The sequence below is a fragment of the Delphinapterus leucas genome, chromosome 1 (genome assembly GCF_059928025.1).
Source record: "Delphinapterus leucas isolate spDelLeu-1000000601 "Yukka" chromosome 1, BTC_Dleu_Yukka2, whole genome shotgun sequence".
In the NCBI taxonomy this organism is placed as follows: domain Eukaryota; kingdom Metazoa; phylum Chordata; class Mammalia; order Artiodactyla; family Monodontidae; genus Delphinapterus; species Delphinapterus leucas.
Window position 1 is genome coordinate 160,100,627 of NC_143129.1, and position 16,008 is coordinate 160,116,634.

Consider the following 16,008-nt stretch of genomic DNA (forward strand, 5'->3'; position numbering starts at 1 on the left):
AATATTCCATTGTATATATGTGCCACATCTTCTTTATCCATGGATCTGTCGATGGACACTTAGGTTGCTTCCATGGCCTGGCTATTGTAAATAGAGCTGCAGTGGACATTGTGGTACATGACTCTTTTTGAATTATGGTTTTCTCAGGGTATATGCCCAGTAGTGGGATTGCTGGGTCGTATGGTAATTCTATTTTTAGTTTTTTAAGGAACCTCCATACCGTTCTCCATAGTGGCTGTATCAGTTTGCATTCCCACCAACCGTGCAAGAGGGTTCCCTTTTCTCCACACCCGGGAGATGGGCTTTTGAGAGAAGGACAAGGAGCCAGAGGGGAGATGGGCCCCTCCCTTCCTCACGCCCACAGGTTTTCAGGGTTTGGCAAACTGTGGTCCACAGGCCAAGTCCATACAGACGCCGGTTTTTGTAGAATGGCTTTCACATTTTAAAATTATTTTTAAAATCAAAATAACATTATTTCATGATATATGAAAATGATATGAAATTCAGATTTCATTGTCCATAAATAAAGTTTTTTTGGTGCACAGCCTTGCTTGTCCATTTATATATTGTCCATGGTTACTGCCACATACAGCAGCAGAGTTGAGCGGCTGTGAGAAAGACCGCATGGCCCACAAGGCCCTTGAATCATACGCACCCTCACCTCAGATCCTCCTTCTCTGAAACTGAATGTCCTTCCCCCTACCTGAGGCTTTTCCCTCCACCCAGGCTTTTAAATATCCTTGTGGTCTTTATGTTCCTCCCAGATCCTCAGCTTCTTTTTTCCAGGACCTTTCTCCTTCCAGATACGCTCAAGACCTATCTTACTTCAAACAGACAAACAACACTTTATCAACTCAAAAGTCCACTTGTGCTACTGCTCTCCATCTCCAGTCTCTATCCCCGCCTTTCCTTATTCACCTTCGTCCAGACTTCTGACCTCATCAGTCCATTAAAACTAGCCTTGCTGAGTCATTGGTGAACTCCTAGCTGCTGGATCCAGTAGTTTTCCCAGTCCTATCTTGCTTGTTTTCTCTGACATTTAACATTTCGATCATTCTCTTTTCCTTGAGACTCTTTATCTTCTGGCTTCTGTGACATCCGTCTCCTTTGCTTCTCTTCCTAATTCCCCAGCCCTGTCTCCCACTCATCCATCAATGGCTTCTCTTCTTTGACCAGTTCCTTAAACACTGGTGACATTCAGGAGCCCGTCCTTTGTCCTTGTAGCCAAGATTTTACTGAGCATCTACTATATGTCAGTCCCTGTTACTGAAATACTTTACGCAGATTATTCCTAATTATTACAACAACCCCAAAAAGATCGATTTTGTTTCCTTGTTATAAACAGGAAATTGAGACTCAGCTTAAGTAATTTTCCAAAGGTTACACAGTAAGTGGCAGAGCTGGGGCTTGAACCAGCCTGCTTTAGTGTATAGTAAAGTCATCTGTTATCTGTGTACCAGGGGCTCCTGCTGTAGACTTTCTTTTTAGCTTCCAGCCTATATGTCTGTCTACTAGACATTTCTACCTGGCAGCACCTCAAACCCAACTTATCGTCTCTCCCCAACCCCCATCCAGTCCAAAATTGGTATGTGACCATCTCTTTGGTCATCCAGGCCCCAATCACGGGAGTTGATCTTGACTTTGCCTCTCCCCGACCGCTGCCATGCACCCAGTTGCCACTACAGCCACTCATTTCTCCCCTTTTAATTTCTCTGCAATTCATCTCTCATGATGTCCACTGTCACTTCCCTAGTTCAGATTCTTCTCATCTCTATCTTGGACTGTTGTCTCTCTTCTCTTAATCTCTACCCCTTTCTCTATTAGCCTTCCAGTCTGTCTTCCATAGCTTCCAGAATGATCTTTTCTAAACCCCGTATCTGATTGTGTTGCTATATTGGTTAAAACCTACTGATGGCTCCCATTGTCCTATTCCTCTACTCCATAGCTTAACTAAGGAGGCTTCACCTTATTTTTCTGGATTCTTTTTCCAGTCTCTTACCTACTCAGGTGTGTTTGTGGTCCCCTGTACCGGCGTACTCATTTATCTCTCCACTGTAGTTCTCAAGGTGTTACTTCTTTCTGGAATGCCCATCTCTTCCAGTTTGTCTGAGGAACATTTTTTCAGTTTAATCCCTAAAAAATGGACAAATAGGCAAACCAAAAAACACCCTCAGTTCAGAGAGAGTGCCTCAGCTTCTGAGCCTTCACTGTTTCCAGTCTTTCTTAGAGGGGTTAGGTTTCCCTTCTTCATGCTTCCCAAGCACCGCGGGTGTGTTATCTGTTGTCCAACTCAGCACAGTGTATGATAATTTGTGTGCGTCTGCCTCATTAAAATGGGACTCTTTAAAGACAGAGCTTTATGTCTTGGTCGCCTTTTTATCTGTGGTATCTAGCTTGTTGCCTGGGACATAGTAGTTCATTAACTGTTGAATGAATACCAATAGTGTGGTGAGAGCTATGGACTGAAGCTTTGGAGAAAGATGAGGATTAAAGGATGAAGATGTTTGCTAAAGCTGAAGAATAGGCAGAACTAGCACCCTGATACATATAGCATCAGATCAATGACAAAGTCTTTCCACAGATGCTTTATCTCATTTTGTTCTGCTCAGAAGCACCGTCAGACAGGCAGGGCAGGCATTCAGTTTTGCCTTTTAGAAATGAAGAATCTTTAGTTCAGAGACGTGAAAAGACCTACCCAAAGTCCTGAACCTAAGTGCCAGAATTCAGTCTTCTCCAGCCAAGGCTACGATGCTTCCTCTGAACCAGTGGCGAGATGGGGAAGGTTTGGGAGATGAGAGAGAAGTTTTGGGCTAAACCTACATTTAGAGGTTAAAGAAAAGGAGTGAGTGGCTCAGGGAAGACGATAAAGAGCCCCAGAGAATGACTGTGTGGTGAAAGACAAGTTTTCAGAAGGAGAAGCCATTGTTGATGAGATTTTTTTTTCAAATACTAAAGGAAAATTGGGAAGGAGGAAAGAGTTTTACCACCGGGAAGCTCAAGAGAATGGTTTTGTCCGGTGAAGCCCACCTGGCCAAGTGGTTCCACAGGCATTGAGGGAGGTGGAGGCACCTGTGGATAGCACCCTTTCCAGAAGGGTGATGGTGGGAAGGAGACCAATAGGCTGGCAGCTTGAGAAACGTTGTACTACCAAATACTCCCAGAAATTCATGGTACCTTTTTTTCATTCTGGAGACCTGAAAATAATGCAGTGGAAATTATGCTAGTACAAAACTGTGCTAGTATACCTATGACTGAGTATATAAATTTCAGAGTGTTTTAAAGTCAATTTAACATTGGTCAATTCCAATCAAGATATAGTGCCAGAGGGCAGGATGTTCAATCAAGCCTTAAAGTCAAATTGTATTTTAATATGGGTAAGTGTAGTAGTATGTGCCCACCTATGGGAGTAGACGTTTACTAGTCCGAAAACACTGTTCTTATATTCTTTTAGAGTGTTTACCTACCTATGAGCTTGTCTCTTGGGCATTACTCGCATCATTTGTCGTCCAGGTGTAATTTGGTCAACGGGAAGATTTTCCCCACTTCTGTTAGAGGGTGTTTTCTGTGTTGATGATAAAAACCTGTGTGTTTCATCTGCATCTCCTGAGAGCCAAGCCCTGCGGGGAGTTAGGCCCTGAGCAGCTCTTTTGTCCCACTGACAAGGTGTCTTCTGTCTGCCAGGTAAAGCGGTACCAGTGCACCTTTGAGGGCTGTCCCCGCACCTACAGCACAGCAGGCAACCTGCGCACCCACCAGAAGACCCACCGGGGAGAGTACACCTTTGTCTGTAATCAGGAGGGCTGCGGCAAGGCCTTCCTCACCTCCTACAGCCTCAGGATCCACGTGCGGGTGCACACGAAGGAGAAGCCGTTTGAGTGCGACGTGCAGGGCTGTGAGAAGGCGTTCAACACGCTATACAGGTCAGCCCATTCCTCCCTCCCTGCACCACCAGCCTCTGACCCCAGCTCTGACTGCAGAGCTCTCCCTGTACAGTACAGACGTTCACTTTCAGGGCTTTAAAGAGGACAGGAATGCTCAACTGTTGACAGTTCATTAGAGGAACTTGTAACTTAAAGATGGAGACATACTGGGTTGGTTAAAAATCAGAGTCCATTTGTGTCCAGATTCATATTTCCTGGAATGCCATCCTGGCCTCAGGATTTTAGTATTTAGCATAGAATAATATCTCCTGTTGGCTCAGGAGCTTGGAACCAAGGTTTCTTTCACTTCCTTCCCTGCCTCACCTTAAAGATTAACTTTTTTCTACCCCCAAGAAATGGGGAGTGGTCCACTCAGCCATTTCCCTTTTCCACCGTTTGTGTCAAGAGACTTATATTAGTGTTCAACATTGCGTATAAAATAGCACACACAATAAATACTAGCTGACACTTAAAAAGCACCCATTGTGTGCTCGGAAGTGTCCTGAGTGCTGGCCCTCACAGCCACTGCTCAGGAAATGGAAGCACGGAGAGGTTTTGTAACTGGCTCAAGGTCCCCCTTCTGGTAGAGGAGAACAGAATTTGAGTCCCAGGCAGCCTGGCTCCAGGGTCACACTCACACCACTACGCCATATACTTCTCTGAATTTCTCTTTGAGCACAAAATGTTGGATACTAATGTATTATGGCTATAGAATTCTTATGCACTTGACCCTGACGCACATTAAGCTGACGTGGGAAGGCTCTGTAGTACATTATGACAAAGGGGATTTCTCTGGGATATCTTGCAGGCTGAAAGCACATCAGAGGCTTCACACAGGGAAGACGTTTAACTGTGAATCTGAAGGCTGCAGCAAGTACTTCACCACGCTCAGTGATCTGAGGAAGCACATTCGAACCCATACAGGAGAAAAGCCATTTCGGTGGGTCTTGCTGTTTTCTATTTGTCACTGACGAGGTTTCAGCTGAGTGTTTTGATGTACTCTAAAATTTGTCAAAGTGGAAAGGAAATTCCCTTCGCTGGTTCTTTGGGCAGTGTTTGCTTTCCCCAGGATAGTTGTAACCAACTACTGCAGACTGGAGGAGTGGCGATGGATTCCAAGAGCATCCCTACCTACTCTGTGGGTGGTGGCCTCTCTGCCTCATTCTTTCCCTTTCTTTTCTTTCTTTTTTTTTAAAATAAATTTATTTATTTTATTTATTTATTTTTTATTTTTGGCTGCATTGGGTCTTTGTTACTGCACACGGGCTTTCTCTAGTTGCACTGCGCGGGCTTCTCATTGTGGTGGCTTCTCTTGTTGCAGAGCACGTGGACTTCAATAATTGTGGCACGCAGGCTCAGTAGTTGTGGCTCGCCGGCCCTAGAGCGCAGGCTCAGTAGTTTGGGCGCATGGGCTTAGTTGCTCCGCAGCATGTGGGATCTTCCCGGACCAGGGCTCGAACCCATGTCCCCTGCATCGGCAGGTGGATTCTTAAGCACTGTGCCACCAGGGAAGCCTCCCCACCCCTTTATTTTCAAGAAACGTTTGTTGAAACTCACTTACGTGGTGGGTACTTTTATCAGTGCTAGAGAAATACTAAGATACCAGCTCTCCTTTTGAGAACCTTGGTCTGGTGGAAAAGAATCACAAGTAACCAGACAGTATCTGAGACTGAGATGCTGAAAGAGCTTTGAGCACAGAGGCAGGGATACGTACCTAAGAAGAGGTGAGGAGGGAAGGGGGAAATGAGGGGAAATGAGGGGTAGGGATGCTTAGGCTACTGGTTCAGGTATTTTTTTCTTTTATCACTTGTTCGGTTGTTGCTTTGTAATACGTCGTGTGTACATACAAACATATAGGAGCATCCATTTTTATCTGTAGATTTCAATTTTTATATATATATATATATATATATATATAGACGCACACATGTATATTTAATTGATGCATGTATAAATATAAGGTTGAAGGAAGGAGTTGTATCATCTACTTTCTCCTCTGCCCATAGCATTTAGCGTGGTTCTGGGCATTCAGCAGGGATTGAAGAACAACTTTGGGATGATTATATGACAGTTTTAACAAGGTAATCAGTTTGTAAGGATTTCCCCCTAAATGTAATATAGATATGTTACTGAAAATGGCCCATAAACAGTGTCTTTGATTTGACAGGAGGGATTGCTCTTATGTTCATGGCATTAAATATGCTACCTTTCTGTTCTCAAATCACTCATCTCATTAGGATACCTAGAAATTGAAAAGTCTTCAGGGACAGTCAACTCTTAAACACCAATTAAATGGAAATGTGTTTCAAAAATTACAGATGCATTCCTGAGTCATGGCCCCTCTAAAAGCAAGAGTATTCAGATTCTAGTTGGTTACTCTCCAGCTGCTGTGAAGCTTGGGTTACTTTTTTCCCCATAGGGCTGTCAAGGGGACTCTGATTTCTATTCAGTCACACGCATTTTTGTCATGATTAAAACTGCTAATTTTTCTTGAATGTTAGATGGGGCTTTAGACACAATGATTTTATGTACTTAAAAAGTAAAATGCTTTAGAGAAGCTTTCTATTTAAAGAAATAAAATATGTTGGCTTATAAGAAAATGCATTCATTTTCATGTAAATAGTTACTGAATGCCTGCTATGTGCAAGACTACAGCAGATGTAAAGAACTACATGGACCCTTCCCTCAAAAGAATTATAATCTAGGAGAACAGATAACAAATGTATACACGTAGAGCTAAAATAAGATTGGGAATGACAGGTGCCATAAAAGCAGCATATAGATAAATGCCCTAGGAGTTCTAAGGAGGGAAATATTACCTCTAGCTTTGGTTATCAAGAAAGTAAAGGAGAAAAGCTCTCTGAAGATTATAGACAATTGCATTACAGCTCTGACTGATTTTGTTCTAGTGTTGTATTTCAGGCCCCATGCCCATGTGAGAGCCTCTGTACCCACCACTGATGTTCCTTATATTCCATTTGCAGTAGATTTTCCATACGTGTTCTCATTGTCAGTAGAATTCTGTTGTGTAATTCATCAGAAGGCTTGTACTGTTAGGGCTCTCAACATGTGCCTTACTTGTGGGACAAGAAATACTTATCCTGGGCCTACCTCTCCCTCTGATCCGAGATTTGTCACCTTACTTTTCCAGGGACCTGTCATCATTCCCATCTGTAAAACCAGTTTCATTGAGCTGATCTTAGTGCTCTGAGCAGTTGTTTTAATGTAAGTTTGTATTTACAAGAGGTACTGAAGATAAAGGCCTATTAGCTAATGACTGCTACCCTCTCTGCTTAAACAACTTACTTAGGTGTGATCATGATGGCTGTGGAAAAGCATTTGCAGCGAGCCACCACCTTAAAACTCACGTCCGTACACATACTGGTGAGTTTAGGCTAATTTTTATCTTTTAACCTTCACTGAGTCAGTAAATATCTGTACTTCCATTGAGACCTGTAGAGCTTTGTGGAGAGAGCAAGCCTAATCATTTGGCCTTCACCTATAATGTTTGCGTTTCTTTCAGAGGTAAAAAGGATCTAAAGATTGGACTCAGGAGTCCAACCTTAAGAAATAAAACCAATGCAGAGATTCTCAGAAAAGAATCTGGGGGGAAAAAAACTAATCTTCTCTTTTAACTTCCCAGGAGCAGGCCATTCTCAGTGCTTTGCTCTACATTAAATTTTAGGACTGGAATGATTAACTTGTAATTTATCCAACTTATTACTTGAACCCTTATTAGAATATTTACTTCCCTCTGTTAGGGGAAAGTACATGTCTTAATCCAGTGAAATGATTTTATGGTAAAATTAATACCTCTTGTCATTCTTGCAGGTGAAAGACCCTTTTTCTGCCCCAGTAATGGCTGTGAGAAAACATTCAGCACTCAATACAGTCTCAAAAGTCACATGAAAGGTCACGATAACAAAGGAAATTCATACAGTGCACTTGTAAATCACAGTGGATCAGAGGTGTGCAGTGTTTTGTCTCTTGTTTTGATCTGGGCACCATAGAACAGCAACCGTTGTTTGTATATCAAAATAAAAGGTTAAGATGCCTTCTCTCTAAATCTGTTAGTGAGAGAGAAGAAATCAGTGTCGAGATCTATGTCTTTGTGATGAGGTGGTGGAAGCCAGAAATTTCACCAGGCTCCCTGTGCTTCAGCCCCTGATTCAGCTCCACCTCCCCTCCGTCAGGTATGGTGGAAGAGATGTCTTGGAACCAGAGGCCTCAGAATGGCTTCCAAAGTGTCAGCCAGGTGCTCTCAAAGGGTGTTATTTTCCCATTCATGTCTATAAAATGGTACATCTGCACTTGAGTTTGGGACATGAGTTAATGATTTGCTTCACACATTCATTAATCCATCATTGGAGAACCAGGCGGAGTCTGGGGGGTCCCCTGCCCTTTTGAATTGTCTGCAGACCGAAAGGTTTGAGAGCCACCGCCTTAAGGCACTAAACCACAGAACAAGACTCTGCAGAGTTTTAGGTGGTTTTGTCTGTTCTTTACCAAGCCCTTCCACCACATTTCCCTCTCCTCTACAGCTTCTTTCCAGAGAGGTCCTGGGATAAATTTACTGTTATTACTTCTGATATGGTATTGGGTAACTTACCTTATGTCTTTTGAACCCAGGAACTGAGAACTGCTATTATTTTGCTATTTCATAGATAAACTGAAGCACACTGACCCTCTTTTGAATAATGCGGTTCTTAAAGCATGTAATACAGTTAAAGTATGTAATACAGTTAAAGTATGTAATACAGTTAAGTATGTAATACAGTTAAGTATGTAATACAGTTAAAGTATGTAATACAGTTTTGATTTGGGGAAAGGCAGCATCATTTAATTCTGTGGTTTCTAATATTTAAAGAACAAAGGATCCCTTTATAAGGACTGTGATTTGAATGTGTTTTATTAGTAATAACTCCCCCTATGTTTTATTAGTAACAATAACTAATATTTACTGAATTTTTACTATATACCAAGTACTGTGCTGTTTTTATGTGAATTATCTCACTCACAAGAGGTCAGTATTGTTATTATTCCCATATCACTGATAAAGAAACCTGAGGCAAGGAGAAATTAAATAACTTGCCTAAATATCCAAAACTTGTAATTAGTCCCCTTTAGGCAGGCAGGCTGATTCCAGAGCCTGGTTCTTGACCCCTGTGTCGTAAGAGGCAAAACAGCACTGGTTGGGCTTCCCTGGTGGCGCAGTGGTTGAGAGTCCGCCTGCCGATGCAGGGGACACGGGTTCATGCCCCGGTCCGGGAAGATCCCACATGCCGTGGAGCGGCTGGGCCCGTGGGCCATGGCCGCTGAGCCTGCGTGTCTGGAGCCTGTGCTCCGCAACGGGAGAGGCCACAACAGTGAGAGGCCAGCGTACAACAAAAAAACAAACAAACAAAAAAACCCCAGCACTGGTTGCGAAGAGTGTGAATTCACATCCAGGCTCCACAACTAGTCACATGACCTTAGGCAAATGACTTCTTTGCGCCTCAGTCTCTTCCTCTGTAAAACCAGATGAAAATACTAAGATTTGAGAGTCTTTGTGTACAAAGCTGCATTTATGAAGTCATGATCAATTTTCTTGCTTTTGTAACAATCTGAGGACAGTTTCTTGCCACAGTCTCTATGCATTGGAGGGCCCTAGTGCACATTGCCCAGACCTCACCTACTCTGGATGGCTGTTCGCTCCCCAGGGGAGGGAATCTCCTCTAGTCTCAGTCTTTCAATGTAATCGAGATTGCCTTTGAGTCCTAAGTTTGTATCTCTAGCCCAGATTAACCTTCTACTTGATGTCTCCACCCAGCTGTCACCTAGGTTTCCCAGTCTTGACATGTCCCAACCTATTCCTCCTGTAGTCTACCCCATCTTAGTAAATGGTGCAGTCTATCCCATCTTAGTAAATGGCACCTCTGTTTTTCTAGTGGAGCAGGCCAAAAATCTTAGAGTCATTCTTGACTCCTTTTCTTCCCTCATACCCCCTACCCACCAGCAAAGTCTATCAACCCTACCTTGAGAATATATCTAGAATCTGATGTGATTACTTCATTCAAACCACTGTCATTTTTTGGCCTGATTACTGCAGTCACCTGCTAAGTGGTTTTCTTAGCACCTTTCCCACTCTTCTCCCCACTGCTACTCTGTCCATGTCTGTCCTCTGCTCGTAACCCTTCAGTAGCTTCTTGTATCACTTAAAGTAAAAGAATCTTTACAGTGGTCCAGAAGGCCCTAGACACTCTGTCCTGGTCACTTCTCTCACCTCATTTACATCACTTCCTTTCACTTTAGCCGTACCGTCCACCTTGTGGTTCCTCGAACAAGGGAAGCCCACTCTTGCCTCCAAGCCTTTGTACTTGCTATACTCTGTGTGAAACACTTCTCCCACGTATGTGCATGGCCCATGCCCTCTTTCCTTCAGTATCTGATCAAAGGCCACCTTATCTAAGAGGCCTTCCCTAATCTAATAAAAGGGCAGCTCTTACCCTGGCCTTCCCTACTCCGCTTACCCTCCGTAGCACGTATCATCATCTTGTGTACTGTATATTTATTTGGTTTTTTGTCTGCACCCCCTCCCCACACTAGAATGTAAGCTCTCTGGTGGCGGGGACTTTGTTTTCTTTATTATTGTATCCCTGGGCCTGGAACAGTGCCCAATACATAGTAGATGCTCAGTGAGTATTTGTTGAATGCACGCGTGGATGGGAACAACTGATCCATGAGGTAAAGCAGGGTTACCACATGAAGTATGTGAATTCCAACTGGCATTCTAGGAATCCAGAATTCAGAGTTAGCCCAGACAGCCATATATGAATAATAACCCCTCAGTACCACTCTGAGTAAGGGTCCCCGATATGCCCATGTTGGGGACACAGTGATGTAATGGAAGGAAGATGGACTTTCAGTCAGAAGCACTGGGTTTTGTTATGCTAATTAGCTCTGTGATTTTGGACAGTTCACTGCTAGTCTTAGCATTAATTTTCTCATACTTAAAATGGGAATGTGAAGTAATACTTCGAAGGTTTATATGAATAGTAAATGAGGTCATGTGAAATTGCTTTATCAGTGGTAGGACCAATTATACAAATATTATCCATTTCATGTTATTATAGCTTTTGTTACTCTGGAGCCTGAGTCATGAGATAATTCTTAAACTATTAACTATCTTTAAGAATGTAAGAGATTTCTTCTTAAGAATATCAGGATTTTAAAAATGGAAATAATTCACATAGCCCTTGCTTTGAATGGTTTTTTACTCTCTAGACATTTGGAACCTTAGGGACACTCTAATCAAGTGTTTCATTACCTGATAGGCTACTATAAATCCTGATTTTTTTTGTTACTTAATTAGATTTTTTTTTTTTCTTTCACAGGATACAAATCACTCACTTTGTCTGAGGAATTTAAGCCTTCTGTCCACAGATTCCGAATTTCAAGAAAATTCCAATACAGTAAGTGTACCTGTGATTATGGGTGCCATTAAAATAAGTGCAAGAATTGAGCCCTCCCTTTGGTGGGAAAATTGAGGAGGGCCAGTCTTTGAAGTCTTTCAGATTGAGTTGTGTTCAGTTACTAACCATTCAGGGTGTTTTGCTCTTGTTTCCTGGTAAGAGCTCTCATTGGAGAGGTTGTTCTCTCTGACGTGTAGTGCCTTTTGACCTAGATCACTCACTTGATAACCTCCTGCCGCAGAAAATGTCTGTCTTTATTCATTTAGCAAATATTTCTTGAGTGGCTACTCCGTCGGGCAGAGTGCTGGTGCTGAGCTTGTGGTGGTGGTGAAGTAGCTGTGGTCTGTCCTTGAGGAGCTTAAAATTCATCCACTGTAAGGGGGAGCCAGGATTCCGTTTCCAGACTTTTCTCAAGCCCTGCCAGTCTGACCGAAGTCAGTTTTTTCCTTTCTTTGAGCTCACTACATGGGGGTTCTGCAGAGGACCTCCTCTACAGGCCCTCTGCTAGGGGACAACACCAGTGTCTCTTGATCTGCTTGCTTTGGTTCCCTCTGCCATTGCCATGGCTCCACGACGTATCTTGCAAACTGCCGCATCAGTCCTGAGCTTATGCTCCTTCAAGAGGATCTGTGAGCTTTACTGGGTCACCGACACTGGTGGTTAAGTGTGCATTTTTTGTTGTTTCTCTCTGGTAAGTAAATATAGCTTAGGTCAGATTTTCTGTGAGTATATGCATAATAAATAAGGAGGAATCCATGTGATAGGAAGGATTTGAACAGAGACTGAGTGACTCAGGAATGCTGTGAAAAAGTGTTTCTCAAATTGTGAATGGTGGAGTCATCTGCGCCTCTTCTGCAACGTAGGTTCTTGGGCCTCTCCCAAACCAACTGAGTATCCTCTGGAAGGGGCACCTGACACTGCAATTTTATATTAGCACACCAAGGCCTGGGTTCTCCCGGTAATGGCAGAACTGCTCTTATCAGACCTGCCCTCCCACAGAAAACAACTGTATATGCTGGACAAAATATAAAAACAACTACTTGAAGGCACCAGAGAGCAACCCAAACAGGCAGAGGTAACGCTTGGAAGAAGGGGCCACTGGGAAGATAGCAAAGTCACTGGATGGGTCTTCAGGCTTTATGCTTTATCCATCTCAGGGCAAGTCCTGGTTGATACCAAACAAGATGGCCCAGGCTCAGTAAACACTCCCTCTTACTGGCTTGACTAACCAGAGGACAGAGTTCAGGGCTACCACAGCACCTGGAAAGTCGGGGGGGTTGGCCTGGAAAGGAGAGAGCCACAACGGGGGGCGTCCTGAGTTCTGTGTATAAGCTGTGTCCAAATCTCTAGTTGACCCCTGAACTGTGGGTGTGTGGGGCAGACACTTAAGCAGCCCAGCTCAGGCTAAAGAGCTGGACAAAGATTACTGCTGCCATCCACTGCAGGGAAGACAGAGCTTGGAGTTGGAGCATAGCCAAGTCACCGGAATGTTAAAGCAAACACCAAATACTCTTCCAAGAAGTATAACAGAATCCTTAGTCTCTACAACATATCATTTGCAATGTCCAGGGTTATCCAAAATTTGTGAACATAAGAAGACACGGGAAGGGACTTCCCTGGTGGTCCAGTGGCTAAGACTCCACCCTCCCAGTGCAGGGGGCCCAGGTTCGATCCCTGGTCAGGGAACTAAATCCCACATGCCACAACGAAGGTCCCACGTGCTGCAACTAAGACCTGGTGCAGCCAAATAAATAAATATTAAAAAAAAAAAAAAAAAGACATGGGAAAACATTACCCCCACTCAAGAGAAAAGGTAATCTATGGAGACTGACCCCATAGATGAGCTAGAAAGATGAGCTAGAAATTAGAATTAGTGGGCAGACATTTCTAAGTAGCTCTTAAACGCTCAAGCACATAAAGGAATATGCTTGTAATGATTTAATAAATAGGAAATCTCAGCAGAGAAATAGAAACTATAAAAAAAAATATGTTCCAAATGGAAATTCTGGAACTGAAAATATATTGAAATTTTAAAATTCACCGGATGGGCTCAACAGCAGGTTGGAAATGACAGAAGAAAGAATCAGTTAAGTTGAAGAGAGATCAGTAGAAATTAGCCAATCTGAAGAACAAAGAAAAACATTAAAGAAGCACTTCATATGATTGTTTGGCATATTCACATTTCAGAGCTAATGCTCTAAATGAAACTGATGCACTGTGTGGCCAAGATTGCCCTCTAAGCCACACAACCTAAAATTTCTGGGTATAATATCTCCTTAATTTCAAGAGATCATATGAAATGGTTTAGGCATCCACTCCCTGGCTGGGGCTGTGACATATGACTGAGGAGCTTTCTGAAGCCCTGGGGTCACCAGGTGAGGAATCATATGAGGGGACATTGAGTACTTGTTAAAAAAAAAAAAAAAAAAAGGAAAGCTTTTTCTGCCATAATTTACAGCAGCAAGAGAGAGGCCTGCTCTTCTCCCTTGGAATCAAATTATATGTTGTCTCGTTGTCACCCAGCATTTATCCCAGAATTGGAAATAGGCTCATTTTTAGTCTTTCAACTAAGACCACAGTTCCTTGAAGTAATAGGATTAACTTTGCTCTGCTTGCTTAAAAAAAAAAAAAAAGATGATGAATTGTTAAAATCAAATGATATATTTTTATGAGATCATCATTTTACAGCTTCCTGGGCAGCCACATGCTTGTGTCCTAGGAGTGAACTTGGGCTGAAGTGCTGGGGAGTGGCCCGCTGGGCCTTTTGGCGCCTGAGCTTCAGGATCCATCCTGTTCCCAGATGGCTCAGTGTTCTTGTGTCTCTTTGCTCCAGGCCCCAGAGGCTTAGCCTGTTCTGTCTCCTCTACTTTGGGGGGCAGTTCCCACTCTGCCCCCAGGGTTGTTGCCCTAAAGCCTGGTAGTGGCTGAGTCACAGTCCCCTCAGCACCTTCCTTTTTTCTTTCTTTTTTTCTTTTAATTAAGAAAAACTTCTTATTGAGGTATAATATACATGCAGAAAAGTACACCTATCAGGTACACCTTGATGAATCATCACAATTCATCATATCCAGGTAACCAGCACCCAAATCAAGAAACAGAACATTCCCAGCACCCCAGAAGACCCCCCTCAGTCCCCCTAACAGCCATTACCTCTCCCTAAGGGTAACGACTGTCATAACTTCTCACAACCTAAGATGAGTTTTCTCTGTTTTTGTGATTTGTATAATCGGAATCATGTGGTATATACTCGTTTGTGCTGGCTTCTTTCTTGCAACGTTTTGTTTGAGAAATTAATCCATGTTGTTGCATTTAGTAATAGATTATTCATTCTCATTGTTGAACAGTATTACACTAAATGAATATAATAGAGTTCGTTCGGTCGACTGCCCTTGGGCATTTGGATAGTTTCTAGTTTGGAGCCACTGAGAGTGCTGCTGTAAACGTTCTTGCGCATAATCTTTTGAAGTCACACGGACTCATTCCTTTTTTTAACAGTGTTGTTCCTGATAATGATTCGTAAACAGGTAGAACAAAAAAAACAACCGTAAAGGAGTTGCAAAGCTGCAATTATAGCTTAGTGGTAGTCATTAGCTCACCATTTTTCAAAGTGGGTGGCACATCTTTATTGGGTTATAAAATAGTGGCTTATAATCAACACTTTAAGGACATCAGTAGCATAGAAAATATCAGAAGACATTGCACGTAGTAAGGATAGGATCTGTTTCATAGAGTTTTGTTTCAGTCGTACATACAGATATGTAGTAACATGAAATATATATATATATAAAAAATATATATTTCCTACTTTGTGTCATGATGAAAAGTTTGAAGGCACTGTTTTGGCCTGTGATTCTTAACTCCCTCTGGACTAGAAGCTGGAAGCCTTACATAGGTTTCTGCCTTCAGCTTCTACCATGCTGGCCATCAGCTTCACTGAACTGCCCCTCTCATTCTGCCAGTTGTGGAGTCATGGTAGAATAATTGGACCCTCTTGGCTCAAGTGGGCAGTTCATCTCAGAGGCCCTCTAGATTGGTGGACAGCTCCACTCGCCGTGCTTCCGCCCAGCCCCAAAGAGATCCTTCCCCCTCCCAGAAGCAAAGCTGGTGCAAAATGCCCTTAAAGCTCAGGCTGGCACCAGGTCAGAGTCTAGCCTGAAGACAGGTTTTGTGCGGTCTGTACCGTGCTTTGAAATTGTTTCCGTTGCTTGTTTTCAATTATAAATCAGTAGGTTTCACGTAAAAGTCCAGGTTTTGAACCGGCTGCGAGCTCTGGTGGCCCCCTGTGTGTGGCCCGTGGCCGCCCTCAGCTGAGCCCGCAAGTGTGGCCGAGGCTTTGCCACAGCCCTTGCCCCCTGCTTCACTTCTTTCTGTTGCTCCCTGGGCTCTTGAACGTGGTTGCCTTTGCCACCCTTGTGGCACAAAATGCGAAGTGGTGGTGGGCTGCAGAGAAAAGAATTGCTGTTTTTCCCCTTCCCTTAGCTGAAGGTAAGCCTGGAGGTGGTGCCTGTCAGCAGTCAGGCCCTCGGGTCACTAGGTGCTCTCTTTTGTTTTCTCATGTCTTACTTTTTCATAAATGCCTCTGACCTTTTCTTAGTTGTAAGTTACAAAGAAACTTGCAATGACAAACAGTAGTGAGT

The 16,008-nt window shown here is 43.2% G+C and overlaps 1 protein-coding gene across 3 annotated transcripts in view; it reads left to right on the plus strand.

Annotated features, from left to right (window-relative positions):
• The window catches only part of MTF1 (metal regulatory transcription factor 1), a 43,051-nt gene that overhangs the window by 13,776 nt on the left and 13,267 nt on the right, over positions 1 to 16,008 (plus strand). For all 3 annotated transcript variants that reach the window (XM_022575283.3, XM_022575285.3, XM_089895756.1), the window contains exons 3-7: positions 3,682 to 3,920; positions 4,729 to 4,860; positions 7,231 to 7,304; positions 7,752 to 7,888; positions 11,294 to 11,371. In XM_022575283.3, the coding sequence (XP_022430991.2) occupies positions 3,682 to 3,920; positions 4,729 to 4,860; positions 7,231 to 7,304; positions 7,752 to 7,888; positions 11,294 to 11,371 (660 nt within the window). The remainder of the gene's footprint in view (positions 1 to 3,681; positions 3,921 to 4,728; positions 4,861 to 7,230; positions 7,305 to 7,751; positions 7,889 to 11,293; positions 11,372 to 16,008) is intronic.